Source organism: Neomonachus schauinslandi, chromosome 12 (assembly GCF_002201575.2).
Source record: "Neomonachus schauinslandi chromosome 12, ASM220157v2, whole genome shotgun sequence".
NCBI lineage: Eukaryota > Metazoa > Chordata > Mammalia > Carnivora > Phocidae > Neomonachus > Neomonachus schauinslandi.
Window position 1 is genome coordinate 76,773,618 of NC_058414.1, and position 13,054 is coordinate 76,786,671.

The 13,054-nt window shown below is 40.5% G+C and overlaps 1 protein-coding gene across 1 annotated transcript; it reads left to right on the forward strand.

Moving 5' to 3' along the window:
* Window positions 1–380: 380 nt before the first annotated feature.
* On the forward strand, window positions 381–10,896 carry WNT16 (Wnt family member 16). Its single transcript, XM_021699371.1, has 4 exons — window positions 381–577; window positions 769–1,007; window positions 2,926–3,212; window positions 10,240–10,896. Exons 1-4 carry the CDS (start codon window positions 483–485, stop codon window positions 10,702–10,704), a joined length of 1,086 nt encoding a protein of 361 aa, XP_021555046.1. The 5' UTR covers window positions 381–482; the 3' UTR covers window positions 10,705–10,896.
* Window positions 10,897–13,054: the final 2,158 nt, after the last annotated feature.

Genomic DNA, 13,054 nt, shown 5'->3' on the forward strand with positions numbered 1-13,054 from the left:
CGGGTCGGGGCGCGCCGTCCGGGAGCAGCGGGCCGGAGCGCCCCCCGCGGAGCCCGCTCGCAGCCAATGGCAGCCTGCGGTCCGGGGATGATGAGATGCGGGGCTGAGGCTGGGCCAATCAGGCTCCAGGCGCGGCCAGGGGGAGGAGATGGGAGGAGAGGCCGGGGGCGATGGAGGCAGAGCTACATCCACAGAAGTTTCTCACCTATTCCAGCGAGGGACGCTCCCGCACCTCCTGCACACCTCCGGCTCGTCGCAGGAGGAGGGCCCCAGGCTACTTTCTCCATCTCCTCTCAGCTCCCTGCAAGCCAGGGGAAGGCTGCCGGGAGCCCCCACCGCTGGCCTTCTTTTTATGTTGTCTGCAGGGAGAAAGAGGGCGAGGGACAACTTGGTGCGGGGGAACTGACCTCTGGCTTGGCGGGCCCCTGGGCAGGGAGGGCAGAAGAGGAGTGGCTGGGGCTGGAGGACTCCATGCGGGGGCCATGGACAGAGCGGCGCTCCTGGGACTGTCGCGCCTGTGCGCGCTGTGGGCAGCCCTGCTCGCGCTGTTCCCCTGCGGAGCCCAGGGAAATTGGATGTGAGTATGCGGGCAGCAGGGGCGCACGGGGGTTGTGGCAAAAGAGGTGCCCAGCCTCAGGGAACTTTCAGCTGAAGCCGGGGAGCAGGACCGGGGATCCTAGGGCGGATGACCCAATTTTCGGCAAAACCTCTGGGATTGGAGAGGAGAGCTGGGGAGCGGCTCACGCTAGGGGCGGCGGTGTCTTACAGGTGGTTGGGCATCGCCTCCTTTGGGGTTCCGGAGAAGCTGGGCTGCGCCAACTTGCCGCTGAACAGCCGCCAGAAGGAGCTGTGCAAGAGGAAACCGTACCTGCTGCCGAGCATCGGAGAGGGCGCGCGGCTGGGCATTCAGGAGTGCAGGAGCCAGTTCAGGCACGAGAGGTGGAACTGCCTGGTCACCGCCGCCCCGCCGGGCACCAGCCCCCTTTTCGGCTACGAGCTGAGCAGCGGTAAGTCCCCGGACCCTCCGGCATGGCGCGGGATGGAGGGCGACAACTCCTGCAAGTACAGTCAATAAAGTAGCGCTTGCGTGGTCCGTCGCTCTCTAAATCCCAAAAGAGGTCCTTCAGCGGACGAGAACTGGGGGTGACGGAAGTCAGACCCGGGTGCAGGTGCGGTCCCGGAGGGGGGTGACTCCCCAGGTCCCGAGCGGAGCGCTAGGAGCTGTAGCTCTTCCTCCTTCCCGCAGCGCCCGGCGGGAGCTGCAGAAAAACTTTGACACTCCACCCCGCCGACCCCTCGGACCCCGTAGCGCCCCCCTACGTGGGTGACCAGCTGGAGAAACATGATGTCGGCAGCAGGGAATGCTGCCGCCGCATCTGCTTTGATTTAAGCAACTCCGCTGCGCACCGAGCCCTGGACAAGGGGCTAATTGCAGCGAAGCCCCACGTTTGCTGGCACCTCGGAGCGCGGGGTAGACAGAATTAATGGTGATTTTTAAAGGGAGTGTCCTGGACAGCTCAACGTGCGGCTAACCCGAGCAAGACTGCTTTGGCTCTCCCCTCTGTTCTCTTTTCCTTCTTTATCTTCCCTCCTCGGAGCACACCCGCGGCGCGGGAAGCTGCAGTAAAACAAAGTTCCACTTCCACGTGCCTAGGGACTCGGTGGGGATGAAGGCACAGGGACCCAGGATTGTTCTAGGAATATCAGCAGTTTCAGAGAATTTTGGAACCTGGGCGCCGAAAGATTCGTTGTTGTTTTTCACATTCATTTCCGTTCTCCCTCCTCCTTTGACCCTTCTCCACCCGGTCCCTACACACACCGCCGCCAAAGCATTGCGTTTGCCCCGCTGCGTTTTGGGCGGCACGCCCTTCCGAGGGAGCCCTGACCCCCGCGGAAGAAAAAAGAAGTGAAGAAGGAAGAAGGAAAAAAAGAAGGAGGAAGAAGGAAGAGAGAGAAGAAGGAGGAGGAAGAGGAGAAGGAAAAGAAAAAGGAGGGGGAGGAGGAGAAAAAGAAGAAGAAGAAAAGTTTCAGTTGCTGAAATGCAGAGACATCAGCTGTTGAAAAGGTTGATTGGACAACGGGCATGCAACCGTACTCCAATCTTAACATCTCAAAAGAAAAAAGGTCACCTGCTGAGTCTCTTCTATAGAAGTCCATTTTACTAATGTTTTAATGGGACTTTAATTTGCGAAGAGTTTAGCTCAAACTTTATTACAGGTGTGCTAAATATATATTCAATAGTTTTCTATAACAATTCTTTTTCTTTTTCTGGTGACATTTCAATTTTTCATTCTCTTTCAGCCTGTAAGAGGATTAGCTAGTACTATATAAGATATTTAACTGTTTCATATTAATATTTGTGATTGTTATTTATAATATCCTTTAAAAAGAAGACCAGTCTTTGATATGAAAGTAAACTGTAACATCTACTGATTGCTTTGGCCTTTGCTTAATTCTGATTTGCATTCCAACATGTATTATTTATACAAACAAGAATCACACCAAATATTTCAGCGTGTGTTTCACGAGAACACATTTGAAATTTAAAAAGAAAGGTAATCTGGACTCTTTGGGACATTGTACTACCATTTGCTGTATCCATGCAAGGGATTTTAAATTCAACACGTATTTTTTGAACTTGTCTATTAAGCACTGAGCTAGGTGCTGACATACGTGTCAAATTTTAAAAACAAACAGCTGATTCGATACACAATATATAAAAATCCCCCCAAGTGAGATACTGAAAATTAATGTTGCTTTTGTGAAAGACTAAAACAATATGAAACTGTCCTTCCTGAGTATGTACTCATTCAAGCATCCATTGAAAGCAGTTGAAAAATCGCTTCCCTGCGAAGGGGATGAGCAGGAAGCTTTGTTATGAACATAAACAGACTCTTGCATTCAGCAATGTGTGTTTTGTTCTAGGCACCAAGGAAACAGCGTTTATTTATGCTGTGATGGCTGCAGGCCTGGTGCATTCTGTGACCAGGTCCTGTAGTGCAGGCAACATGACCGAGTGCTCCTGCGACACCAGCTTGCAGAGCGGCGGCTCCGCCAGTGAAGGCTGGCACTGGGGGGGCTGCTCGGATGATGTCCAGTATGGCATGTGGTTCAGCAGGAAGTTCCTAGATCTCCCTGTCAGAAACAGCACAGGAAAAGAAAGCAAAGTACTGTTAGCAATGAATCTACACAACAACGAAGCCGGAAGGCAGGTATGTATGTATGTATTAGAAAATGGGATGAAATCTAGTGCCTTTAAGTAAAAAACACTGGGATTACACTTCTGAATGAATCTGTCCAAATGATTTATTTTTTTTAACAGAAATCTTTTTTTTTAAAGATTTTATTTATTTATTTGACAGAAAGAGGCGCAGCGAGAGAGGGAACACAAGCAGGGGGAGCGGGAGAGGGAGAAGCAGGCCTCCCGCAGAGCAGGGAGCCCGATGCGGAGCTCGATGCGGGGCTGGATGCGGGGCTCGATGCGGGGCTCGATGCGGGGCTCGATGCGGGGCTCGATCCCAGGACCCTGGGATCATGACCTGAGCCGAAGGCAGACGCTTAACGACTGAGCTACCCAGGCGCCCCTGTCCAAATGATTTAAAAAAACATACACTTGCAGTCTAAGAAATATATATGTCATACATATGTATTATATATGGGTTTATTATATATGAATAACTTCTACGTTGATTTTAAGTTCTCCATCTGATATGCGTTGAATCTTATTATAGAATGTATTGGTGATTTTGTACTTTGTACACCCAGAACACTAATTACGAAATAACAGATGTACACATGCCTTTTGGGTCATTTTGTTCCATCACCTGAGCTGGTTAGTGACAGAGCCAGAATAAGATCTATAGCATCTGCCTTTCTAATGGGACTGAACCAAAATCCATCTCAAATTTGAATTTTGATTTTTTTTAAATCTCTTTTTAGTGGGCAATGGTTCCTAAACATGTTATCTATATGTCCCTATGTTCTCTGGCAAACATTCTTGAATACATCCGGGAATACATAACTCTTAACTAACATTTTGGTAAAACAAAGTTTTTTTTAAAGATAATTAGTTATTTTATTACAAAGTGATATAGATACCTTGTAAAAATGATAAATGCAGATAATTGTAAAGAAGCTCTAGCTATATTAAATGTATGGATATTTAAATATATATATTAAAGACTGGGGGGTAGACAAATTTGAAGAACCACCATCTAATTAACCTCTTTTATGAATTCTGGTTTTTCATACTAAGCTTTCTTAGAATAAATCTGTAGCTTAATTTACCTTTTAATATTTATTTTAATGAATATTGACACAATAAAGTTTGAGCTCTATAGCATAGCTGAATTACTTGGCGAGTCATAGTGATTTTCCTAAAACAGTCAAAACTTTTTTGTGAATATACATTTTCTGTGTTGTAATAATCTTTTCAGGACAGGAATATCAGCACATGTCCTATATTATTGTAAATATCCAATAACCTGTAAGAATCCCAAAGTAGTCATTGCAATCTGCCACAATCTCCTGAAATAAATTAAAACAAGTTGCAGTATCTGTCAGGAATATTTAAAATATATGTTGCCTTTGTTTTACATTTTTGGAAAGTGAATAAATGGAACCCACTTAGAATAGGTGCAAGTGGCAGCCAGCTTTCTCTGCTTAACCACACTGGTTTATAATACAAAACCAGAAAACTCAGTAAATGTTATTATCACCATAACACTTCAAATTCCAATTTGAACTTTCAATTCAATTTGAATATTGATTTAAAATAGCAAAATAGAAAGTAGGAAAGGCAGTAAATAGCAAGGTAGGCTTTTCATATTTTTGTTTAGAAATTTTAAAATTCCATTGATCACACTAAAGTAACTCTTGTTTAACACCATAGTTATGCACATGTCTCTTCTCCTTAAAGTTTTGCATGTAAAAAAATTCAACGAATGTGGTTCTGCTTCAATTTAAATATTATCCAATAAAGAATTTTTAAAATTATTTCTAACATATAAAAGAGGGTTAAATAGATGTTTACATTTTTAAATATATGTTCTTTAAAATTCTGGAGTTAAAAAGAAAAACACTAAAGTCAAATTAATATATTTAAAAAAACAAAAAAAACTAAATGAATATTGATTACCAGTTTAGATCTCTTAACTCTTCTTTAGCCATTCTTTAAATAATTTCGTAGAGATTTTTACAAATTTAACTAGAAAATAGAACTTGGAAATTCATGTCATAATTAGTTCCCTTGAATAAAGGTTATCCCCAAACTTGTGAGAAGCTCAGAAGTATTCTAACTGCATTTTTATTAGTGTCATTAGGCAGCTAGTTAGTTTTACTCTGTCTTGTGTGTTGTTTCAAATTAGGTAGCAATAGCTGCCTCTGTAACTATTTGATCTTAAACTATTATTTATATTCTGAGTTTATTAAAAACATACAACTGTTTAGCATCAATTTTAATCCACTGTGTTTGTTGGCAAAAAAACCATCTTCTCACATTACCAGGGTTTCTGCCATTATTCTAATTATGCAGAAAACAGTTCAGCCTATACATATATATACAGTTTGTGTAAATTTCAGAGTTCTCTCTACGGAATCTTTTTGTTCCTCATTGGTCTAGATGGAATCTTAAAATATTACAGAATATTACCTGGACTGGTGTTTTTGTTGGTCTTTTTTTCAGGAAATATTACAACTCAAACATTTTTGTATTTTTCTTTCCACTGGTGGCCAAAAAAAAAAAAAAAAACAAACAAAACCACCACCAGCACCACAGCAACAACAAAAACCAACCAAGTTTGCAGGCTATTATCTAACATGGAAGAACAACCAACTCCATTTTTAAGATTGGCAATCAGGATTTTAATCTAATAGGCATATTCTTCTGGGTAAAGTTCAAGGTCTGCATTCAATTGAATTGATTTTCCTGGTCTCAAAATCCCAAACTCAAAATGTAGGAAAGCGTTCAGAGAAATGTGGGTACTGGCGCTTAGTAGTGCTGTGAACAGGATAGATGATTTTCTAACCGCTGACCTTAAGTACTCTGATTCCCACTTGGTTTCTGACACCATTCCTAAAGTTCTGACTCCAAGAATAATGTTGCTGAACGGTGATTGGCTGACAGAATGATGTGATGTCTTCCAGGGGCAGAACTTCTGGGAATAATGTGACTTGGAATATTTATGGGTATTTCTTTTGGTGTGCTTAAAATATTTCCATTCTTCCCATGTCCACCTCATAAACTTTTAAGTTTCCCTACCCCATAATTTGTTTTATGATGAGTAACTCAAAAAAGTGGGAGGGGCCCAACCCCAAATGTTCATTGACCTGTTTCAAGAATATTTATAAGTACTTGAACAACACATAAGTGTTTTGCCTTTTAGCAGGTTCAAATATATTTTTGGACTGAAAGAGACAAAAGGGGTCAGAGGAATAGGAATTCTACATATAACCATCCAACCTTATGTCACAGTTTTCCTAAAAACTTAACCAGATCATCTGATAGTTGACAAAATGAACTGCTCATAACAAAATGTTCCACAGCAGTTTTGGGGTCATTTCTGTAAAGTTTGGATAAAGCAATATACTGGGAAACAATCATTTCCCGCTGGGGTTACCTCGGAGTCAAAATAGTGGGACCAGTCACTCCACAGCCCACTTTTCAAGCAGTTTCTATTTTTACATTAAGTATTAATGATACATCTTTCCTATTTCAGTTCATTAGAAGTTTATCAAACCAACACTTAACACAAAGAGCCCAGTAAATTAAATGCTACCCTCCTAATTGCACTCCCATAGTTTAAAAATATTCCACCAAAATGTGCACATCTGTTTGCAATAGTTCACAAAACATTCCTCTGTTAATATCGTTATAAACCCTAACAACTCAACTAGAGTAGAGAAAAGAATTTTCTCATAACCACATGCTACTCAGACGGTTGCTATCCTTTTACTTTTCCTGTTAGCAGGAAAGGACTGCTATCACTGCAGCTCAGAATGGCTGTTGGACATTAATTAAGAATCCTAGCTGAAAAGCTCCAGAATATACTTTTTTGTGGAGTGTTCGTGCAATTTCCTTAAATATACTCCATTTTCCACTCTCGGTTTTCTCTGGTCTACTAAAATTCTCCTGCTGGATATAAAGACTTTATATCATATATCACCATTCCTGAAACAAGGCAAGTGTCTTAACCATGCTGTTTATTTGTTGGTAAAGTTGGAATAATATGTAAGTACATGTTCATTAATGACTTACTGTGTGCAAGGCATTTCTTCCCATAAAACTAAATCAAGTAAAATAATTTATGAAAAGGTGCTCTGAGAAACACTAAGTTCTGCAGTTAAACCATGGTGTGTGTGTGTGTGTGTGTGTGTGTGTGTGTGTGTGTGTGTGTGATCTGCCCTTGAACTCTGCATTTCATCAAATTCTCCTAGTGGTAATTACATTGCTTTATTTTAATCCCTGTTTGTCCAAGTTTCTTCCTTAGAGTTTTTTGGGGCTATAATCATTTAAATTGCATGTCAAGTTATTGGAATTCCTCTCCTTGAAGTATATTTGTCTTTCTATCCTAGACTATACGTATGATAATATATGTGGTAAAAATATATATAAAATATATATGATAAAATATAAAATATATAGATGATAAAAATGCTATTTTTATACTTATTGTTAAGGACAAAAAGATAATGGAATTGAAAGGTAATAGAATAAAACTTTAAAATATCATCCCTGAAAAGTTATAATCAACTCCAGGTATTTAAAAGATTCTAGTTTTCCTATGGCAGGAAAATCTTCCCCAAATTCCGATACACATTCAGCAGGTGGTATCATTAGATTTGAGAATCAGTCTCTCTTTTTATCCTTCAAACCTGTGAAGTAACGTGTCACTCTGTGGACTAACACTGCTGTGGACTGAGGAATGGGAGGAGAACCCAGCAGGATCAAGGTCTCCCCATAGCATTGACTCTCCTGGCAGTGATTCTTTTGCTAAAGGCGGTTTTTAGTTCTTCCTTCCGATTCATATCACCAACAGAGAATGAGTTAAAACTTGTTCCAGTGAGCTGGACTAACTATTCCATAAGTATTTGGTGAACATCTACTCTGTCTTCCATGCTTTGCAAATTGGCAACACTGTACGTGATGTCTGAATTGGTTAATGAAAGAAAAAGTTGGCCGCTCAGTAAGATCCTGAGCGAGAGGCAGCTTTAAATCACTAAGTGATGACTGTGAGGAATGTTGATCAGGTTTAAATACATAAACAGACATTCTTCGATTTTAGGCTTTCTTTGGACAATTTGTTTTGTTATTACCTAGCATTAACTGAGCTCTCTTTTTCTCATATCCTTCGAGCCTTTAAAATCTGAACAAAAGTAGGCAGATTGCATTCATTTGAACATTCATTTGCCTGGAGACATTTGAAAGAATTGAAGTCTTTGTGAATATCAAATGCCATAAATTTAAGCAAATAAGCTTTTGTGCCATACTTTATTATTTTGTGTGTGCCATACTTTATAAATTGCTTTATCATTGAGAGGTATCTTTTGCCCTGCGTTAATAAGAAATAGACATAGCTACTTGCTTCTAGGTTTTGTGAATTCACAAAGAGCATATGTGCTCTATTCTATAAAGGACAGGCTTTAAATATTATTCTGTTTATTATTTTAAACACTAATAAGAAGTATCAAATATTGCACAAATCAATACCATATGCTCTCACTCAAGGTTGCAAATATTATAAATTGTCTGAAATATTCTGTCTCATTAGATAGTTCAGAAACTTTAATTTGTTAGGAAACATAACATTCCACAAACATATCAGTGCCAGGTTTAGTATAAAATAGCAAAGCATAAACCCGTCATTTTATAGTTTTGATAAGAAATGTAAGTGGAATTTAAGCTGTGAGGTTTTTCCTTTCTTTGGTGAGATTACACACATAATTTCCAAGTTATTGAATGGACAGATCAATTTGTCATTTTACCCAGCATGTTGACAGAACGTCAACGCTAGAGCTAGTCCTGGCGATTTATTAATCTGCTCTGCCATCCTCTGGGGATTGAAGGAAGCTGTACTGACTAGCCTGGTGTGTAAGAGATCAGAACCCTGAAATTCTTGAAATCTCTATATTGCCTTTGCACTGTTAGCCCCTTTTTAAAATTTTCTTTCAACTCTTCCTGTACCCTCTTCTTCAGGGAAGGGGGCATTTATGTAGACTCTAATGTGTGCCAGGCAGAGGGCTCTTACAGATATATGTAATTTCATTTAATTCCTCAGTCTGAATAAAGCAAACTCAGCACTTTGAATTGATAAATTACATATATATATTATCCCTTTTCTACGTTAGGATGGTGCGACTACTGATCCATCAAGAATAGGACATATGTTTCGGATTAATTTTCCAGAAGGGGGGAAGAATGTGCTGGGAGCCACCACACACTCCAGCCCCTTTTCCTTTTGACCAAGTTAAGTTGATTAGTCAGGGTTTCTCATGTGGTCTGTGACCAAAGGATAACATGGTCCCCCCTTGCCCGCGTGAACCTAAGTGATCAAACGTGAGAGCTCTCAATTCCATAGATCTCATGCTTGGATGCCCATTAGAGTCATCTGAGCAGCTTTAGAGAAGTGCCACTGCCTGGACCCCACCTCGGCCAGTTAAATCAGAATCTCAGGGACTAGAGCACCGGTTATTTGTAAAGTTCCCCAGATGTTTCTATGCACTTGTGCACCCAGGACACCTGCCCTCTCAGTGCTTCTCAAATCTTAATGTGCATACCAGTCACCTGAGAATCTTATTAAGATGCAAATTCCGATGCTGCGGGTCTGGAGTGGGGCCTGAGAGTCTGCATTTCTCACGAGTGATGTCGGTGCTGCTGGTCCATGAAGCACACACTCTTGGTGTCAGGGACACGGAGGGACGTGTGAACATCCTCACACCCAGAACTAAGCAAAGATATAGAAATAAAAGTAGTTTCCCTCTGTCGCCTCAGCTAAGCCCCGATAACAATATTAGCCTGGTCCACCATTTTCAGTTAGACTTGGAAATGCTTGCTCTGCAGGGTCAAGAGAAGGACAAAACACTCGGACCCTGAAGCAACTGTAAAGAGCCTTTATGCTCAAAGCTGTCATTTTTATGCAGGACTCAGTAGACCCAGAAAGTGAAGTCATGAAGTCGGTCGTGCTTCGGTTGTTGGGTAAAACCCTTCATGGATGATATTTAATACCATTACGTTGGTTTCAGGCTGTCGCCAAGTTGATGTCGGTAGATTGCCGCTGTCACGGAGTTTCCGGCTCCTGCGCTGTGAAAACGTGCTGGAAAACCATGTCTTCTTTCGAGAAGATTGGCCACTTGTTGAAGGATAAATATGAAAACAGTGTCCAAATCTCAGACAAAATAAAGAGGAAAATGCGCAGGAGAGACAAAGATCAGAGGAAAATACCGATTCGCAAGGATGATCTGCTCTACGTTAATAAGTCTCCCAATTACTGTGTCGAGGATAAGAAACTAGGGATCCCGGGGACACAAGGCAGAGAATGCAACCGCACGTCAGAGGGCGCGGACGGCTGCAACCTCCTTTGCTGTGGCCGAGGCTACAACACCCACGTGGTCAGGCACGTGGAGAGGTGCGAGTGCAAGTTTATTTGGTGCTGCTACGTTCGCTGCAGGAGGTGTGAAAGCATGACTGACGTCCACACTTGCAAGTAGCCCCTCCATCCAGCGTTGAGCAACGCTGCTCAGTTACAGCTGAGGGAGTGTCATCCAGAGGGTGCCTCTCACCCTGCAGGGCTGGGGAAGCGGACTCCGGCCTCAGAAGCCCCAGACCCTCGTGCCTCTGGCTGAGCCCCCTTTACCTGGTGGATATCCAATCGCGCACGGAGCATGTGGATTTTGGGGGGATGCCAGAGTTGACCAGCTTTGGGTTCATCTTTTGCTGGCTTAGAAATATATATTGACACACCAGGAAGATAATCTGTCTCCTAAACAAGAAAGAACAGGAAGCAGCCTTCACGCAGGGAGACCCGGTCCATACTCAGGATAAGATCCTGGACAATGAAACTCAGCTATGAAACTCAATAGTGGTGGGTGAATATTAGGCATTTTTAAAAGACACCTCTTCTAGCAGAAAGGAACAGTAAACATGATCTCATTTATTCTCTCAGTATTTTAGATGAAGAAATCATACTGTTTGTGCATAGAAACAGACGCTGAGAAGTTAACAGAAGTGGTGGGTGCTTACTTACTCTTTCATGCCTTTTAAAAGGAAGGCAATTAAAAAGAATTTTCATAAGTGATACAGTATCCCTAAAAAGTGTTTGCTAGAGATGTTTAGTGACAAAGGGAAGAATCTAAACATTAAAAAGTAAAATGTATGGTTTGGATTTTAAGTGCCTTTTAACTAGGAGAATTTATCTAGAAAAATCTCAGTCAGATATACAGCAATCTTTTTATCTTTGGCTTCATTTTTTTAAAAATTTAAATTTAAGTTATTTAACATATACTGTAGTTGGCTTCATTCTTTAATGGTAGACCAATTTCTACCATTAAAACCCCAGCTTGGAAATAATGGGGAAGATAGGGATCTTGAAAGCAGGTGGGAAAATTAAAGGTAAAAACATAAAGGGCTCTCATACATTGTAAGGGAAAGCACCCTTTAAATGTGTAAAGACAGTATTTTGTATAGCATTTTGCTAAAAAAAAAAGTTATATATTTTGTAAATACAGTATTTAAGTTATATGATATATATTAAAACTTAAGACATTTATTGCCAAAGCCCAAGAGCTAAGGCAATAAAATTATCTCAGAAATAAGATTAGCTTCTGTTTCTTTTCATACTATTAACTCTTTTTTTAAACATTGAAAAAGAAGTTGAGTAGTTAGTTATATGGATGTGTTTTTCTTGTCAAAATGACAGTTTTACATGTTATAGATTAAACATATGCTGCAAAATATTGAGAATTGTGTTATTTCAGCAGATTAGTTCAATTCTGCTTTTAATTAGTTGTGCTTAACTTGTAAGGTTATTATAATAAATTATGCAGTAAAAGTGTTAACGGATAAAAGAATCTAAATCAAAATAATGATCAATTTGTGGATTTGATATCCTGGATATTTATTATATTGTATGTAATGCTGCATTTCCATGTGAATGTTGAATGGTCTTTCTAAGTTTAGTATTCATGCATGTATATTCATCATATTTTACAAGGTTCCTGTTTAAAAATTACATGGCTACATTTAAGGCTGTGTTTAAATGTAGACGCTTATGTTTTTTATGAATTGTTAAACATTTCAGTATTATGTAGGAAAAATTTCTAAATTCAGAAAGGACAAAGAAAGAATTTTCTTTTTCTTATAGTAAGCTAAAGAAATGTTTTCTTGCCCACAGGTCTCATTCTATTGCCTTTCCATTTTATTTACCAAGGCAGAGCAATAATGTGTGAAAAACAGCAAACCCATGGAAAATATCTCAGGCCTGCCTATTATTAAATTCAAGGCAAAACATTTAATTGTGACCCTTAAAGTTTAACAAAAAAATATTATTTATAAATGAAAAACTCAGAAATGACAATTGAATAAATATAGTACTTATTTAAAAGAGTGGTTTATCAATCTTTAGCATCCACTGATTAGAATAACCTGAGAGACACTTATTTTCATGTCTTTTTTTTTTTTTTGCATAGTAAATCTATTTTGTCTGCATTGAAAATAAGCACTTTTTTTTAAAGATAAAGAATAGTTCCCATTAACAACCAATTTCCTCTATTAACTAGAAATCTTTTCGTAATTACTTTACCAACCAATTGGAAAAACCAGGCAGCCTCTAATTCCCAAATACCTGGTTACAATTCAGCGGTTGCTGAAGATGGTGATGCCAACTCAGACTCTCCTCTCTGGGATGCCTGAGCAGGAACTCCTAAAACCCACGCTGTGTCTCTGACTTCTTCTTTTACTTCTCCTCCCTGGCATCACCACGGAAGCCATCCTTGAATTTCTCACCCGTTTTACTGAGCTTGGACTTGGCTCATTTTCTTCCCACTCTCCATCATGGTTGAG

What these genes read in the sequence shown, in the direction of transcription:
- WNT16 (XM_021699371.1), top strand. Translation starts at nt 483, where the DNA reads ATGGACAGAGCGGCGCTCCTGGGACTGTCGCGCCTGTGCGCGCTGTGG. An exon ending in GGAGCCCAGGGAAATTGGAT is followed by an intron (nt 578 to 768) that starts GTGAGTATGCGG and finishes GGTGTCTTACAG; the next exon opens with GTGGTTGGGCATCGCCTCCT. An exon ending in ACAACGAAGCCGGAAGGCAG is followed by an intron (nt 3,213 to 10,239) that starts GTATGTATGTAT and finishes CGTTGGTTTCAG; the next exon opens with GCTGTCGCCAAGTTGATGTC.